The 15,571-nt window shown below is 34.5% G+C and overlaps 1 protein-coding gene across 1 annotated transcript; it reads left to right on the top strand.

Annotated features, from left to right (window-relative positions):
- On the top strand, positions 1–15,571 carry LOC137926175 (zinc finger protein 493-like). Its single transcript, XM_068769736.1, has 10 exons — positions 1–235; positions 1,059–1,898; positions 3,342–3,471; positions 4,834–4,901; positions 6,938–7,253; positions 8,515–8,783; positions 10,830–10,911; positions 11,576–11,861; positions 13,696–13,907; positions 14,675–15,571. The coding sequence occupies exons 2-10, from the start codon at positions 1,064–1,066 to the stop codon at positions 15,225–15,227; spliced, it is 2,751 nt and encodes a 916-aa protein (XP_068625837.1). The 5' UTR covers positions 1–235; positions 1,059–1,063; the 3' UTR covers positions 15,228–15,571.

Genomic DNA, 15,571 nt, shown 5'->3' with positions numbered 1-15,571 from the left:
GTCAGTCACGCGAGAAATAAAATCTAAATGTCTTATTAAGTTTAATGTTATTATTCATTGTAAATAAACTTTTAAATGTTTAATTTGTAAGTAGATAATTTAAGAAGTGGTTCAAGATTTTTCCACGTTGCTATTATGGTGAAGTTTTCGGTAATGAAACGCGATATAACGGAAGGAATATGTTGATGTGTTGATTTGGATTTGTTGTTTTTTGTTCGGCGCTCTGACACCGCAGGTATTTTTTTTACAACATTCAGGTTGTAGTTTAATGGTCCACGTCTTTATTACAATTCATACAATATCCTTTGTGAATAAATAAACTATTTAATTAAAATTCTACAATTGTTGCATGTTCCAATAGTTTGCTTTGTGTACATATTTCGTAAACTACTACGTGATACAAACAGTAGTGCTGGCTGAACTTATGCAAACATATAAATGTAATTTTGTAATTGTATTTTCGCAACCCGAGTACATTTATCAATGGTCCAATATAACTGAATGTCAGGTGAAATGGTTCTTGAAGATGTGTCAGTTTTTTGTTACCAAGTTTTTTACCGAGAACCAAAATTGTTGCTAAGTGCGAAATAAAATAACGGCTCAACCATCAAATATAAATGCAGGCTGTTTGGGTACACATTGTAAAAGCTGTAAATTGGCCAATATATAGCTTTTTTGTCAACAAAGAGCTTTAAATCTTTTATTCCTATTTTCAATAGCTCTAAATAAACATGCTCTAAAATATCTTACATTCTTAATTTAAACAAAACCAATAACTTTTGCTAGTAAAAGGTCTCAAGGCACAGATAGTAAACAATAACTAATTTGTATATATAGAAATGTTTTAAAAATTCTTTTTCTTTTTATATAGTCATTACATTATTTCTATAACTAAAAATTTTTGAATAGTGTGTAAAATACATGCATTCACCCTCTTTAATGCTTTCCACCATCAAATAATCCCCATTTAGAATTAATTACAAATAAGAAAGTTGTAGTGTATGTTATATCATTTAAACTTTTTATATGATAATGTTATTATTGCTTTAAATTTACAGGCAAAATGAATTTGAACATAAGTGTGGAAGTAGACCCTTTAGCGACATATGATTTTCCACAATTTTCAAACTATCCACCTCCAATGATGATCACATACCAAAATACAAATACCTCATTTCAGAATTATGTTATAAAGAATGAAACTTGTCAATTAGCAACATGTGCCAATGGGTATTATAATGAAACAAATAATATTAATACAGAAATAAAGAATTTACCTCCAGAAGACGCTAACAATGTAAGTAAAACAAATGTAAACTGTAATAATGAACCTGTAGGAAGCCAAAACATAGACCAAACAGTAGAAAATAAAGTAATTAAAAAGGAATCAAAGAATGGAAAAGATAAGAAAAGTAACTACTTATCAGAGAAAATAGCAGATAGTAATTTCCCATTTTACGGCTGTGCAGTTTGTAACATTAGCTTCATACTTCTCACAGAGTTAGACAGGCACATAGCAACACATAAGGACAGAATAACAAGCTATGGTTTAAGATTAAAGAATCAAATGAAGAGGAAAAAACTTCGAAAGGAACAGAAGAAATTGAAAAAGTTAAAAAAGACAATCAAGAAGGAGAAAAAGATAGAAATAGAGATAGAGATCAAACCAGAAGGCGGTTACATTGGCAATATGAAGACGGAAGACTATAAAGTTGATGATTCCCGGGTTGATGGTGTTAATCCAACACCAGATTTATCAAAGAAAGAGATAGTTAGTTCAAAGACAAGTGAGAAAACAGATAAAGATATAAATATAGAGAAGATGTTTAAGTGCTTTGCTTGCCAGAAGCAGTTTACTCTAAGTTATTATCTGAAGTTACATGTTAGATCACATACAGGTGAATAAGTTTTTATTATTTTTTTTTTAATTCACAATTTCTTTTTACTCATTATATATTCAAGTTCAATATGGCCATTTATTGTCCGGTGAACATAAGATTCAGGCTGTATAACAGTGTCCATCAAGTGGATGGTAGTAATATCAAGTCACATGTACTTGTGTGTGTTTTACATGGACTAGACTAAAGATGCGATCGCAAGATTCGTCTATTTGGCTAATATGACAACTGCCTCCTAAATACCAGCATTAAACTTGAGGATGGATAATATAGGGTTATAATATATAGAGTAGAGATGAGGAAGTGGTCCCACGAAACATAATTTTTTAAAACTGGACATTGTTAGGGGCTCGTCAAAATAGATCGACTTACTTTTTTACTTAAACAATGTACCATGTAATAATTTGTGCAAAAAAACATTTTAAAATATTAAATGTAGATATAAAACAAAGAATTTGATGCGAATGTCTGTGGAGCATCAATCAAAATTAAAAAAAAATTATGGCCATTCATTTTACTTAAATGACTGAGTGAATGAAGGAATTTATTTCTAAAACTGCAAAAATGTCTTTTACAGTAATGTTAGTAATGTTTATTGTTAGCTAATTTTAGTCATTAGTTTAGTTGATATAAACTCCTTCTGGAGGTATACACCAAACAATGAGAGAAGTAAAAAAAGAGAAATTTTATCTATTTATTTAAGCATACACTAATAATAAATCACATTAAGAATAATGTAAATGTAACAGATTGCTAATAACAAGTTTCTACAGGTATGTATAAACTAGGAGTCACTAGACGAATAGGGACTCAATAGGGGACCTCGTTAGACCCTAGACTCGTTCAGTGCCTGGGTGGTTACTATTTTTGGAATATAATATCTTTTTAAAAACTGTTTTAAGATTAGGGATTATTTTTTTCGCGGAAAGGTTGACTCTGGTAGATAGTAATTGAAAGTATTTTTGTTATCACAAATATAATATAAAAAAGAACTCTTAAGTGATGTGCGCTAATAACCCTAATACTATACTTTACATATAATAATCTAGCTATTATATGTAAAATATTTTCGTTAGAGAAACAATGTTTTGCTTAGTTTCCTATAACAAAGTCATTCTAACAAGATTGAATCAGAAATGAATAGATCTTCAGAAGAACCAAGACCACTGATGGGCAGAGCACTTCGCTAGTGCACCTGATAGATGTTGAAGCCGAAAGGCTCACGATTGGTGACCATACAATAGAAGTGGCGTGGGTGGGCAGCCACATGGTAAACTGACGACATAGTTAAGGTTGTGGGATGTCCCTGGCTGTGCAAGACCGGTTATTGTGACCATCTTTGGAAGATGCATATGCCTTGCAGTGGGCTATTGGCTGATATGATGATGATCATTTTGAATATTCTATCATATAAGATTTACATTTGAAATATTAATTTTTCAGATGAAAAACCTTACACATGTGTTGAATGTGGACAGTGCTTTATCACGGCCAGTAAACTGGGCAGGCATAAAAAAAGGATACACCTGGCAATCCGACATCAGTGCAGGATATGTTACAAATACTTCTCCAGGTAACTGATCTGCCATATTATCCTGGAACTTGGAATATCTTGCATGCATATTTTTGGGGACTCTCATACTAAGATGATAAACTTGTACAGTCCAAACCGTGTCTTTGAGGGGCGATTGAGCCTATTCTTTGCATGATTAATAGGCAAGGCCCCTGAGGTACGCTCACGCTTACTGTGAAGAGGTCCAGGCTATGTGTCTTCAGAGCTGGAATATTTGCACAGCGGACTTTTAAAAACTTCTTTAAGTCAAGCAGTAACCATTTGTTGAACCCACAGTAAATAATAAATTAAATTCATTTCTTTTTCTTCCTCTGTTTCTTTCTGAGGCAAGTGCAATCGAAATCAATAAGATGTTTTCATTTATTATTTTATTATATTTATAATATGTATTATACCTTATTTATTATTATGTTATATACATATGTATGTATGTTTATGTTCGTTTGTTTGTAATTATGTATTTTTTGTACAAGTAAACTACCCATTATTAGTACTTTTACCTTTTCCATACTATGGTTGTCTGTAAGAGATTGCCTTGTGTGATAAGACCGCCCATTGTACTTTTTTGTATACTATTGTGAAACTTATTAAATGTATCCTAACGTGTATCATAAAGAATATTAAATTAATAATAAATAATTTAAAGATTAACTTTCTTTTGAGACACCTCATACCAATATCTAAAATAATTTATTACCATAAATAATATTGTGGTAAGTTCAATTACATTTGTGGCAAATCTAAAATTAGCCAATCCATCAGCATATAGCAATTATAGTAATTCTTTTAAAAATTGTATGAATCAAATAAAATTTTTTAATGAATTCTTCTAAATAATATACAGTAGTTATTTAAGATAAAGAAGATAGGTTCTCGAAAAGTGTTCAGAAGCCAATAGACGCAGCGTGGGTTAGCTGCCCACTGGGTCGACCGACAACATAGACAAGGTTGAGGGAAGTTGCCGCAGGCAGTACTAGACCGGTCATTATGGCCTTAGGCTGCCCTAAAGCCTTCACTTATGCTTTGCAGTGGGCGTCTGTCGTTATATATGATGATAATGAAACAAGTGTTCTTGTGCCTTGATGTAGGAAAGAAATATAGTTTCTCCTAGTTATGATAAAAACAAGTGAGATTTTTGACCTCTGAAGCCTGCATGTGATGGGTGTTCGGTTAGAGTAGTGTAACCTCCTTAGAAGAGTACAGATATAAAAGAAAGAGATAGTGAAATAATTATTAAAGAATATCAAATTGTGTTCAATAACGAGATAGGGAGTACGAGGATGCTCCAATAACAGGTGCCATATATATCATACCATCAAATCATTACTCCAGTTCTCTGTTATATAAAATTTTTGTTTTCAGGTTCGAATATCTAACAAAACACTTTGACAATAAGCATCCAGAAGATAAATTAGAAGGAGAACCCTATGGTATGTGCTTTTATATGTTTACACTAAAAATTGCGTGTTTTAACTTATAAAATCAACAAATATGCGATTAATTTATATATGTAAGACCGTTACAGTTTCTGAATAGGATAGTAAAGACTTTAGAATTTAAAAGAAAGCATGATAAAAATAAACTGTATACAAATAGGTTGGGAAAGCTTTATAGGGAAGAATTTGGGCTTTAATTTTTACTACCTATTTACAATCACCTATATAAGGTGGTCACTTAGAAATATGTCTAGTACCTGACGATAAATATTGCACATCGACCTTTGGAAAGAGACAATCGGCTAATTTCGGCTCCGTAGAGCACTATCTCTGTCCCAAATTACCTATGTGACGTTTTGTCAGTCGTATTTCGCGCGACAGAGATAACGCTCTACGAAGCCGAAATTAACCGATTGTCTCTTTCCAAAGGTCGATGTGCAATATTTATCGCAGAGTACTGTATGAGGTAATGATTGTTTAAAAGGTGTATAGATTTAAGATAGACAAAAGTGATTGGTAGTATATTAAGTAATATTGGTAGTCTTTGCAAAAGATATAATCACTCTAGCGCGTGCATTGCAATTGTATCTCTATATCTTCATCATTAAGACTCAATATGCGTGACGAGTTACGGCTCGTTCAAAGTTAGAGAGAGATGGGCTTATGTAGCAATTTACACGTAAGAGAGAGACGGACAGCTATAGCATGTTTGTATTAAAAATATAAACTACGGATTTTCGGCACATTACGAGCATAGGTAGTGTCATGTTATCGCCGGGTACTATAATGTTAATTTATTTCTTTCTATTGTAATACGACAGGCCTATAACGACTGACTATACTGCAGAGAGAGATAGTAAACAATATTTAAAAATACCATCTATACATTACTTATTATTTCTCATACGGAAAGCATCGCCTTAATGATGGGCGACGACAACCTTCGCCCATCATTTCTATCGTTTGCTCGCAGGGTGGTAAGCAATGCAATAAAAAATAATAAAACCAATTAGGAAAACTTTAACCAAAATGCACATATAAAACACATGTAAAAGAAAAAAGTCTAATCTAAACAAATCTGTAATATCAAAAGGTAATGATAGAAATGTAAGAATAAAATAAAGATTAGAAATAAAATTGTTCCTAGCCACCTAAGAGTAAAAAGATGAGGAAAGCAAGAAGGAATGAAAGAAAAAAAAATAGCAAGATATTGTGAAGGATAAAAGGAAAGAATAAAAGAAATTGAGAAGAATGAAAGTGAGTGTAGAATAAAGATAAAACCATGAGAAAATTATTTGTAAATAAAGTCCCTGTCCCAAACAAAACAGGGGTACGAGAGGCTCCTAATAGTGGGGGTCAAAAATAAAATTCTCATATGATATGAGTGTGTGCCATATCTTAATTGACAGCAATTGAACTATATATACACTCCTTTAAATCTTTTATACCTATTTCTAATCACCCTGTATAGAGAATTAATACTGATATTGTAGATTTTAACATAAAAAACTATTTGTATGGGTAAATAAAATAAATAAGTAATACAAATTCTTGTGGAAAAATCATTCAATATAGCAATTGTTCGAGGCATGGCTAGGTTATCTAGGTCTCTTTTGAACACTAAACATGTGACCTCTCAAACTGAAATTTCGAAGGTCTTTACTCTCAATTTAGTGGTTTCTGAACCAAGGATTACATCTCATGTATAGGCCCAAGTCGAGGAAGCTATATTAAACTACCAGATCGTTGATACAATTTCTGGCAGACAAATGCTTACTGTATATCTGTATAATATATCATGGCAGATTGGTTTATATCACATGTGAGAGAAAATCGAAAATAGAAATGAGATCTGCGAAAAAACCAAGGTCACTTGATGTAACTTGAAGAATTGGTTGTCTGAAGTGGTCATTGTGACAATTTTTGACGGAAGAGGGAGTATATGCCCAGCCGTGGGAGTCTAGACTGACATGATTTTTGTCCTAGCTGTAATTTTTATTATGCTAATAAAAGTGCCATTTCTCCAACAGACTACAATGCAATCTTGCCATACTTAAAAGAAATAGAGGAACAACTCCAAACAAATACAGAAGAACAGAGCAAAGATCAAGAAGTTAAAACCAACTCGGAGAACTTATGGGATGACTGGCCCGCGGAAGAACCCAATGTCAGCTACACTACAGACCTCACTCATGTGGAAGGGGAGCCATTGATAGATGCCAAGGATGCGGTGCAGACAATGGACGTGGTGCCCAAGGAGTTGGATGTTATAGTGAAGAAGGAAGTTGATTCGGATGGATATACATCTGATAATGGCGATGATAAAGACAGCTGGAAGGAGGAAAAGTAAGTTTATTGATTTTTAACGCCATGTTGTGAATTTAAAATAACTTTTTTAATATTTAAAAATATAAATATAGATAAATATTGCACATCGACTTTTAGAAAGAGACAATCGGCTAATTTCGGCTTCATAGAGCGTTGTCTCTGTCGCACTAAATAGAATGACTGACAAAACGTCACATAGGTAGTGTGGGACAGTGATAGTGCTATACGAAATTAGCCTATTGTCTCTTTCTAAAAGTCGATGTGCAATATTTATCGCCGGGTACTGTACAAGTAATTGTACTATGATCACAGTTTCTCCTCAAAAATAGGAGTTATAGAATATCTGCTTAGTTTTAAAACATATTTGGGTTTCAATATATTATTGCATGTTATTATTTTTAACTTACAAAACGTCAAAGCACCTATCACCAAGTTATATCATTGGCATCAATTAGCGACTAATACATTAAACATTTTAATATTTATTAAAAAATACAATGTTATGTTTATAACAAGCTCTGTCTTACACTGTCTTCTATTGAATCAAGAATGTATTGGTTATTACTATTGTAAGAGAATTGAAATATCTGATACATGGGTAATTGACATAACTCCTGAAGATGCCCCGTGGAGGGGTGTAACACGTGTTGTAGTGATTTGACGGTGGCGGTTGTGTAATTCGCATTGTTTGCCGCATTCGCGTTTATCAGCGGGTTGGCGGGCGGTGCACTTTGTTGCACGACTACCACTGCATGTGCGGAAGTGGCTAAATATAGGTCCTTTTCTTACTGATGGACTTCCGCAAGGTAACGCCTGATTCCATTAAATATTAAATTATGTCTTCACGGACCAGACCACTCATAGGATGAACAGATGACTTTGTCAAGGTCGTGGGAACACACTAGACGCAAGTTGCAGCCAACGGGTCTTACAGAAAATCTCTGGGAGATATATATGTTTAGTGATGATTATCCTATGGTTAATGATGATGATGTATTAATTTTTTGTTACTCGTTAACTCTCCATTCAATCTCCATTCAATGTGTTTAGAAAAAATCTCCGACTACCCACAATAATTATGTGGGTAGTGATGGAATTTAATGTACAATTATAAATTAAAAATATTATAAAAATTATAAAATATGTCAAAAAGATTTATTTCAATTAAATCTGTTAAGCACCTAGCTACTCTGTAGAGTGATTTTGGTTATATCTTTATGGAACATCCTGTATAATAGATGTTTATAAATAAACAATGTGAATGTTATCTGGATTATAGCTTGTCAGACAGCGACTACTTCCCTTCAAACACATGGGCATCATCACCCAAACCGATGGAGGATCCATCACCGCAGAGATCCAAGCGGCAGAAGCTAGATCACCCCATCAAGTGCAAAGTCTGCGACAAGTCCATCAGCTCTCAATCCTACCTTCAGATCCACATGAGGACACACACTGGAGAGAAACCTTTCAAATGTTACATTTGCAACCGAGGCTTTATAACTGCAAGTAAAATGCATAGGCATGTTCTAACGCATGAAAGTATTGGTGAGTATATACCAGCGAATCACAACGACATTTCTACCATCTTGAATAGTAGGCTAGTTGAGAACATACCCAGAAAAATCTAGAAATATACCACCTGTATATAACACATTTGTTAGAATTTTTTTAAGCTTTCATACCTATTTACAATCAGCCTGTATAAAGTGATCACTCTGAAATATGTTAGATTAATTTATTTTTAACATACAGATAGGAAAGTGTATTATTTTTGAAATTGTTAATTATTGCACAGGGTGTACCATAAATAAATTGACACCTCATTAAAGCAGGGCTTCTTAAACTTGTGTCATTCACGACCCCATTTATTATTGCGATTTTCTTGACGACCCCATACAAACGTAAAAGAAAAATAAATTAATATTTTTTGATGATTTATTTATTAGGTAACAATATACATTTGAAAAGTTTAGTTTTAGAATTCATTTTAAATCATACAAAAATTTGAAATTAATAATTGCACAAAAAATTATAAAATTATATTTATATTAGTTTAAAACCTTCAACAAATGCGCGTATCTAGACGCTGCAAGTCCGCCAACTCTAGTGATGTTATAAAATGGTATATATAAATATTTGACATTTAAATCTCTCGACCCCAGAATTTTGCCACGCGACCCCATTTGGGGTCGCGACCCATAGTTTAAGAAGCTCTGCATTAAAGGATTTAGGAATATAACTGATCAACCTGTATATATTTATTAATATCAGGTTTAGCTGACACTAAATTAGCAGTACTCCGATCATACTAGATAAAAGCGGTTCTGGAGGTTCTTCCGTCACTTCTTCTCCCAGCACTAAAGCTTTCTGAAGTCGTAGTAGCCAGGCAACCGGCAAATCAAGGGTCAGCACTCTCCGACGCCCTTGTGTCAGAATGCTGAGCGGGTATGATCGATGAGTGACAGCCTTGCCAAAGTCCCCCCGTGGGGGCCATGAGCTTAGTCACTTCATGAAGTTCACCGGAGGGATTTAAAAGCTGTACGGTTAAATCCGGTAAAATGGAGATCCAGGAGGTCTTGAGCTGTGCTACTTTAAAAGAAATCGTAGGTTAGGCGTACTCTGTGCCCTATCACCTCAAACCTGCGGAATCTGCGAATGCCATTTGGGCAGCAGTGACAGTCTGGTCAAAAACAAAAAAACAAATTAGTCTAGTTAGATATGAAGTATCATGGGGTACAGTCAGCGAGACAACGTTGTATAAGTCCATAAGACTCCATAAGAAGTTCCATAAGAAACGGTTGGAAGTGGTCTGCATCCAGGGTCTTTAAACAATTTCGTCAGTTATTGGGGGACATCCATTGGATGAGGATGAGGATTTGATGAGGACATTGTCTGTGGTGACCATTCCAAAACCTACCATAATAATACCATACCATTCCATCTAGATCAATTTTTATATTTAAAAAATAAAATCGGTGAAAAAACTTTTAAGTTAAACGGTTTTTTAAACGGTTTTATTTGATACCCATATTGTGGTGGTTGTGGAAAAATATGTAACTAGTCCGCCATATTGGAACAGCGTCCATCTTGAATTTTAAATTTTGACGTAATCATCGTGTTTTACTAGTGTAGCCCTTTCATTTGATACCCATATTGAGGGGGTTAAGGAAAAATATGTAATCTGCCATTTTGTATCGGCGGCCATCTTAGATTTATAATGTTATTGATTTTATTATATTGTATTGTCATCTAAATTAAATGTGTATACCAAATTTCAGATCAATCTGACATCGGGAAAGTGCTTAAATTTCAATTTCTAATTTTGACCCAAACAAATAAATTCCGTACGGGTCGAAGTAAATAAAACCGTTTAAAAAATTAAAAAAACAATCTTTTGATTACAAAATTTGTTAAACAGGCTGATTGGTTATAGATGTAAAAGCTTCAAAAGTTAATGGTTTCACAAATATATAATAATATAGTAACTTAAAGTTAATTATTGTTTACTATCTCTTTTCTACTATCTACTACTCTCTGTCTAACATACATATATATATATACTAACATCTCTGTATTATATCCGTATTTCAGATAACGAAGGGTCCCTCAAATGTGAAACATATTCAGAATCTGGTTCAGACACTGCAAAGAAAAAGAAAAAACGTTCCAAAGAGTAAGTATTTTTATCCATTATCCATTTTGATTTATTTGTTTGTAAACAATTCAACTTTTTAACAATGAAAGTACGTAGTCTGGTGATTTGGCTAGTTGAAGTAGTAGAAAGTAGACCACGTAGTAGACAGCAATAGGGCTTTAAGGTTTTGGAATAAGACCACAAATTGGCTCAACGAAGGCCTATACAGCAATAGACATCTTATAATTCAAATCATCATAATGTAATAATGTGTTAACATCATTCGTATAAGGTTCATATATTTTTCACTAGATGGCGCTGTTTGTATTATAAATCGCGTTGTTTACTTTCGTACATAGCTTCAAGGTTATAGGACAAGTTTATGCGTAAGGCCAAACGCCATGATATGTACGTTAAAGAGATGTGTATGCGGACTTGAGCTGCCAATGATCGCACAATTCTTTAAATGGTCAACCATTATTTCGAATCTGTCTTGTTATCGGTATCTGCAAAATAAAACACTCGAACCAATTGTTCGAAAACCAGAGGCGGTTCATATTAGAAGCGTTGCTGGAGTTTCTTCCACCACTTCTACTCCCAGCATTAACTCTTTCCGAAGTGGCAGTAACAAACCAGACCCTAACAACGCCGAGCGTTCAAGTCATGTATCATTTCATACCAGATGAAAGTTCACCTTCAACAGATCAACGAAGAGAACAAAGTCTGTGAAATCGAAGATGGTGGAGAAGTCTCATCATCGGAAACGGCCACATGCCTGCGAGTACTGCCAGAAACGGTTCCTCCATCTCGCCACCCTGCAGGTGCACAAGAAGTCCCACGAGGGCGAGGAGTTGGTGCTCAAGTGTCACTACTGTCTCATGAAGATGGACGGTGGCGAAGCGCTGCGCGTGCACGAAGCCAGTCACGAAGGTCCGAAGCCCTACTTATGTACTCTGTGTGGGAAGTCCTACAAGAAACGGGAGACAATGGTAAGTTTTAAAATTTTATTAAAGAAAATTATTTTAAAACCTTTAAATATACAGGGTGATTAAACTAAAATCTTTAAAGGGTCAAATCTATAGCTTATTTGCTGTCAATTAATGTATTACATACTCTGTCTAAAAATAATTAGTTTAAAATGTAAAAATTAATGAAAATATAGAAAAAAAAACATTTTTTTTATTTAATTATTGTTTATTATCTGTCCCTGTAGACTGAAAGAAGTTATTGGCTTGTCGCATTGCAATAGAAAAAAAAATAATACTGTAACATATTTCAGAGTGATCACTTTATACAAGGTAATTGGAAATAGGTGTTAAACCTGTAAAGCCTATTTATAGCTTTTAAACCTATAAGTAATCATCCTGTATTTTATTTGTTTAAACTACTGTTCTGATGTAGTTATTACGTTTCAGAAATGTAGAACTGTAGTTACCTAAAAAATTTTTGTATGTGGGTAGTTCGAGAAATAGTAGTATTATTGCGCTCTCACTTCGCGTCTCTCCCTATCTCTTTCCCCTAATTCTTTGGGATTTTTCATAAGAAAATATTCTATATATATTATAATTGAATTTGTTTTGTTATTCTGTTGGATAACTGTATACCTTTTTACAATACATTTAGATGAAAAGCCTCTAAATTATAATGATGACACAAGCTTGTCAAAATTCTTGTTTATGGTATGAAGGGTTTTTTATGTTAAAATGTGAGAAGCACATGTGATGATGATATTAAGATTTTATATCACCCAAGAAAGCTCTTTACATATGAGATTAAGTATGGAACTTATAGCTTTAAGTTAAAGTATATCGAAATGCAATCTGGGCAGTGAGAATTGCGGTAGACGACTCGGAATTGCGATCGTAGATCGCGAGTTCTTTTCACGAGACTTAATCTTAAATACAGTACCCGGCAATAAATATTGCACATCGACTTTTAGAAATAGACAATCGGCTAATTTCGGCTTCGTAGAGCGTTATCTCTGTCGCACGATTGACAAAACGTCACATAGGTAGCGTGGGACAGAAATAGGATCGCCATCTCTGCTACCAACCGTAGCGATTATGGTATATCACGCCATATATATTTTTGGAGGTCTCCCCCTGCCTTGCAGTGGGCACCTATGGACAGAAACGACAAAAGAAATGACGACTGAAATGATTAGTATAAATTATTTCAATTTTAAATTCGACGATTCTTTATTTAACATAACTGGTGGCGCAAAAGTAATGTCAAAATGTGAACGCGCCTTTACAAATGGCGCAAAATGTCACAGCGCTTTGACATTTATGTGATGGAGTAACTCTTTAATTTTAAAAAATATATATAAATTTTATTTTTAATACACGTATCCTATGCTTATTTATCTAAAGTAAAAGGGTTGCGTTTTTATGGAAACCGCTTTTGTATGGCACAAGTCCTTCTGGTATTTCCTATGAAGTGCGAGGCACACAGATTCATAGCGCATTTGTGACGAATCTCTTAAGAATGTACCTGAAAACTTTTCCTGCTTGTGCGAGTGACAAAAGATCCAAGGTTAGCTTGATAAGGAAACGGCTTTCGTATCGAATAAAGCCCTCTACTTATGTTGTACCAATAAAGTGTAGGGACGCTTATGTTTATGGCTATAAAACCGCAGAGATCAATTCTACTACTTTCTCTTTCAGAGATCGTGTAATCTATAGTAAAAGTATGTGTTGGCTTGATATGGATACCGCTTTTGTTTGAAGCACTCTCTACTCTTTGTGTCCCTGCAAAGTGTGAGGGATATTCATAAATTGTTCATATTTTAATTTCTTAAAAAAAATATCACTTTTACCCCAGATGTACCACAGAAAGCACCATACCGCCGAAAAGGAGTTCACGTGTGATATTTGCTCCAAGAGTTTCCCTTCGTCACGGAAGCTGGAGAAACACATCGCCACACACCGCATCGACCAGTATGTGGTGCGGTACGAATGCCCAGTCTGTGCCCACATGTTCAACACCAAATACCATATCAAGATGCACCTGGTCACCCATCAGAAGGAGGGCTTGTAAGTATTCCCAAATACCACTCCATTTTAACCCAGAGCCGTCTGAATTGGCAGCAGATTTGAAGTGGCAGGCTACCTGGTTACAACTGAAGGCCGTTGGGGCGTCGTCTGTCCTAGTGAAAGGACTTTCTGATTCGTTGTTTTATATGTATATCTCTCAAATTAAAAGGGTTGGCTTATAGAAAGCGCTCTTGCATCAAACAACTACGAAGACCAATGGTGTACATATAAAGTGTAAGGACACCCGTGATTTTGCGATACAAAAGTGTATTCTATACTAATCTAACACATCTTTTATATAAATATGATTCAAATACCCGACCTCTGGTTATAAGAGTGGTATGGTTTGCCAAATATGATGTGTATGGCTTTAGAGTGAAGAACAAAATATTTAATTATATTTTTATACTCTCCAAAAAAAATACTTTAAAAATTATAAGTTAACATAGAAAATACGATACAAAACAATGTTTGTCTTATATGTGTAAATATGCAGCATGCATTACGTCAAAATTATAGCAAATGGTGTGTAAAATATAATCGTGTAAATTTAAATTCAAAGATTCAAAATAATCAAAAAGATCTTTTGACAATAATCAAAACAAAATCAGTAATTAGCACTTGTCAAACATACTCTGCATCATTTGCATCCCTTTACTTTTATAACCATAATTAGGTGTTCGAAATTTTGATAGAAAAAATAAAAAAATTTGATAAGGAATATCAAGTGGTCTACCTTATTTATTTATATGTTTAATTGTTTACAGGATAGTTGAAGAGAACCGCAGCGAAATTCTGGCAATGGTACTCCAGAACGCACGGAGAATACCAAAGCATCCTGACGCTGTCGGTATCACAGACAAAGTACCACCGGACGAACAAAGCCGCATGTGCAACATATGCGGACAGGTCTTCCAGCACTTCTACTACCTCGAAGAACACCTCAAGAGCCACGGCACCAAGATCGAACTCGAAGACGACGAGAAGACTGAAGAGAAGAAGCACACCTGCCAAGTGTGCAGCAAGAGCTTCAAGTTGCATTATTACCTCAAGCTGCACAGTTTCACTCACACGAAGGAGAAGCCTTACATCTGCCAGCAGTGCGGAAAAGGCTTTATAACCCGGGGGAAACTGAAAAGGCATCTCGAAACTCATACAGGACTGAAGAAGTATCAGTGTCATATATGCTACAAGTTCTTCACGAGACCAAGTTATCTAAGAATACATGTGCGGACTATACACGGCACGCAAGATTATAACTTTACCCTCGATAAACAGTTTGGTGTTGGAAATCTAACGGGATGGGGGCAAACCGTGTAGTGTTAAACTGTGGGTATTCTAATATTTCAAACTTTGTGAGGGTAGTTACAAATTTTATATTTTACTTCTTCCTCTAGACTTGGTCATATGGGGATGGTGCAAAACAAGCTTGGTGATGTAAATTAAGTTAATTTTTTTTCTGTGCTTGATATTTTTGGATCTCGTCTAAAAATTGTGATGGAGATGAATTTTAGTGAAATCACCGGTATTGGATCAAGTTGAAAGCAAGTAAGTAGAGAAGATATGGAACAGTGATAAATAAGAATATATTCTTATGATCCATAGTGTACACTTCCAAAACTATACAATAGGTTTCATTTTAGATGTTTATTTCAAGGGGTGAA

Source organism: Battus philenor, unplaced genomic scaffold (assembly GCF_028537555.1).
Source record: "Battus philenor isolate CCGP_79_NKW_IND1 unplaced genomic scaffold, ilBatPhil1.0.hap1 SCAF_29, whole genome shotgun sequence".
NCBI classification, from domain to species: domain Eukaryota; kingdom Metazoa; phylum Arthropoda; class Insecta; order Lepidoptera; family Papilionidae; genus Battus; species Battus philenor.
This window is presented reverse-complemented; position numbering and strand designations above follow the sequence as displayed.

Coding starts and splice junctions, on each gene's coding strand:
- LOC137926175 (XM_068769736.1), top strand. CDS start 1,064: ATGAATTTGAACATAAGTGTGGAAGTAGACCCTTTAGCGACATATGAT. Junction 4,902..6,937: donor ATTAGAAGGAGAACCCTATG/GTATGTGCTTTT, acceptor TTTCTCCAACAG/ACTACAATGCAATCTTGCCA. Junction 8,784..10,829: donor TCTAACGCATGAAAGTATTG/GTGAGTATATAC, acceptor TCCGTATTTCAG/ATAACGAAGGGTCCCTCAAA.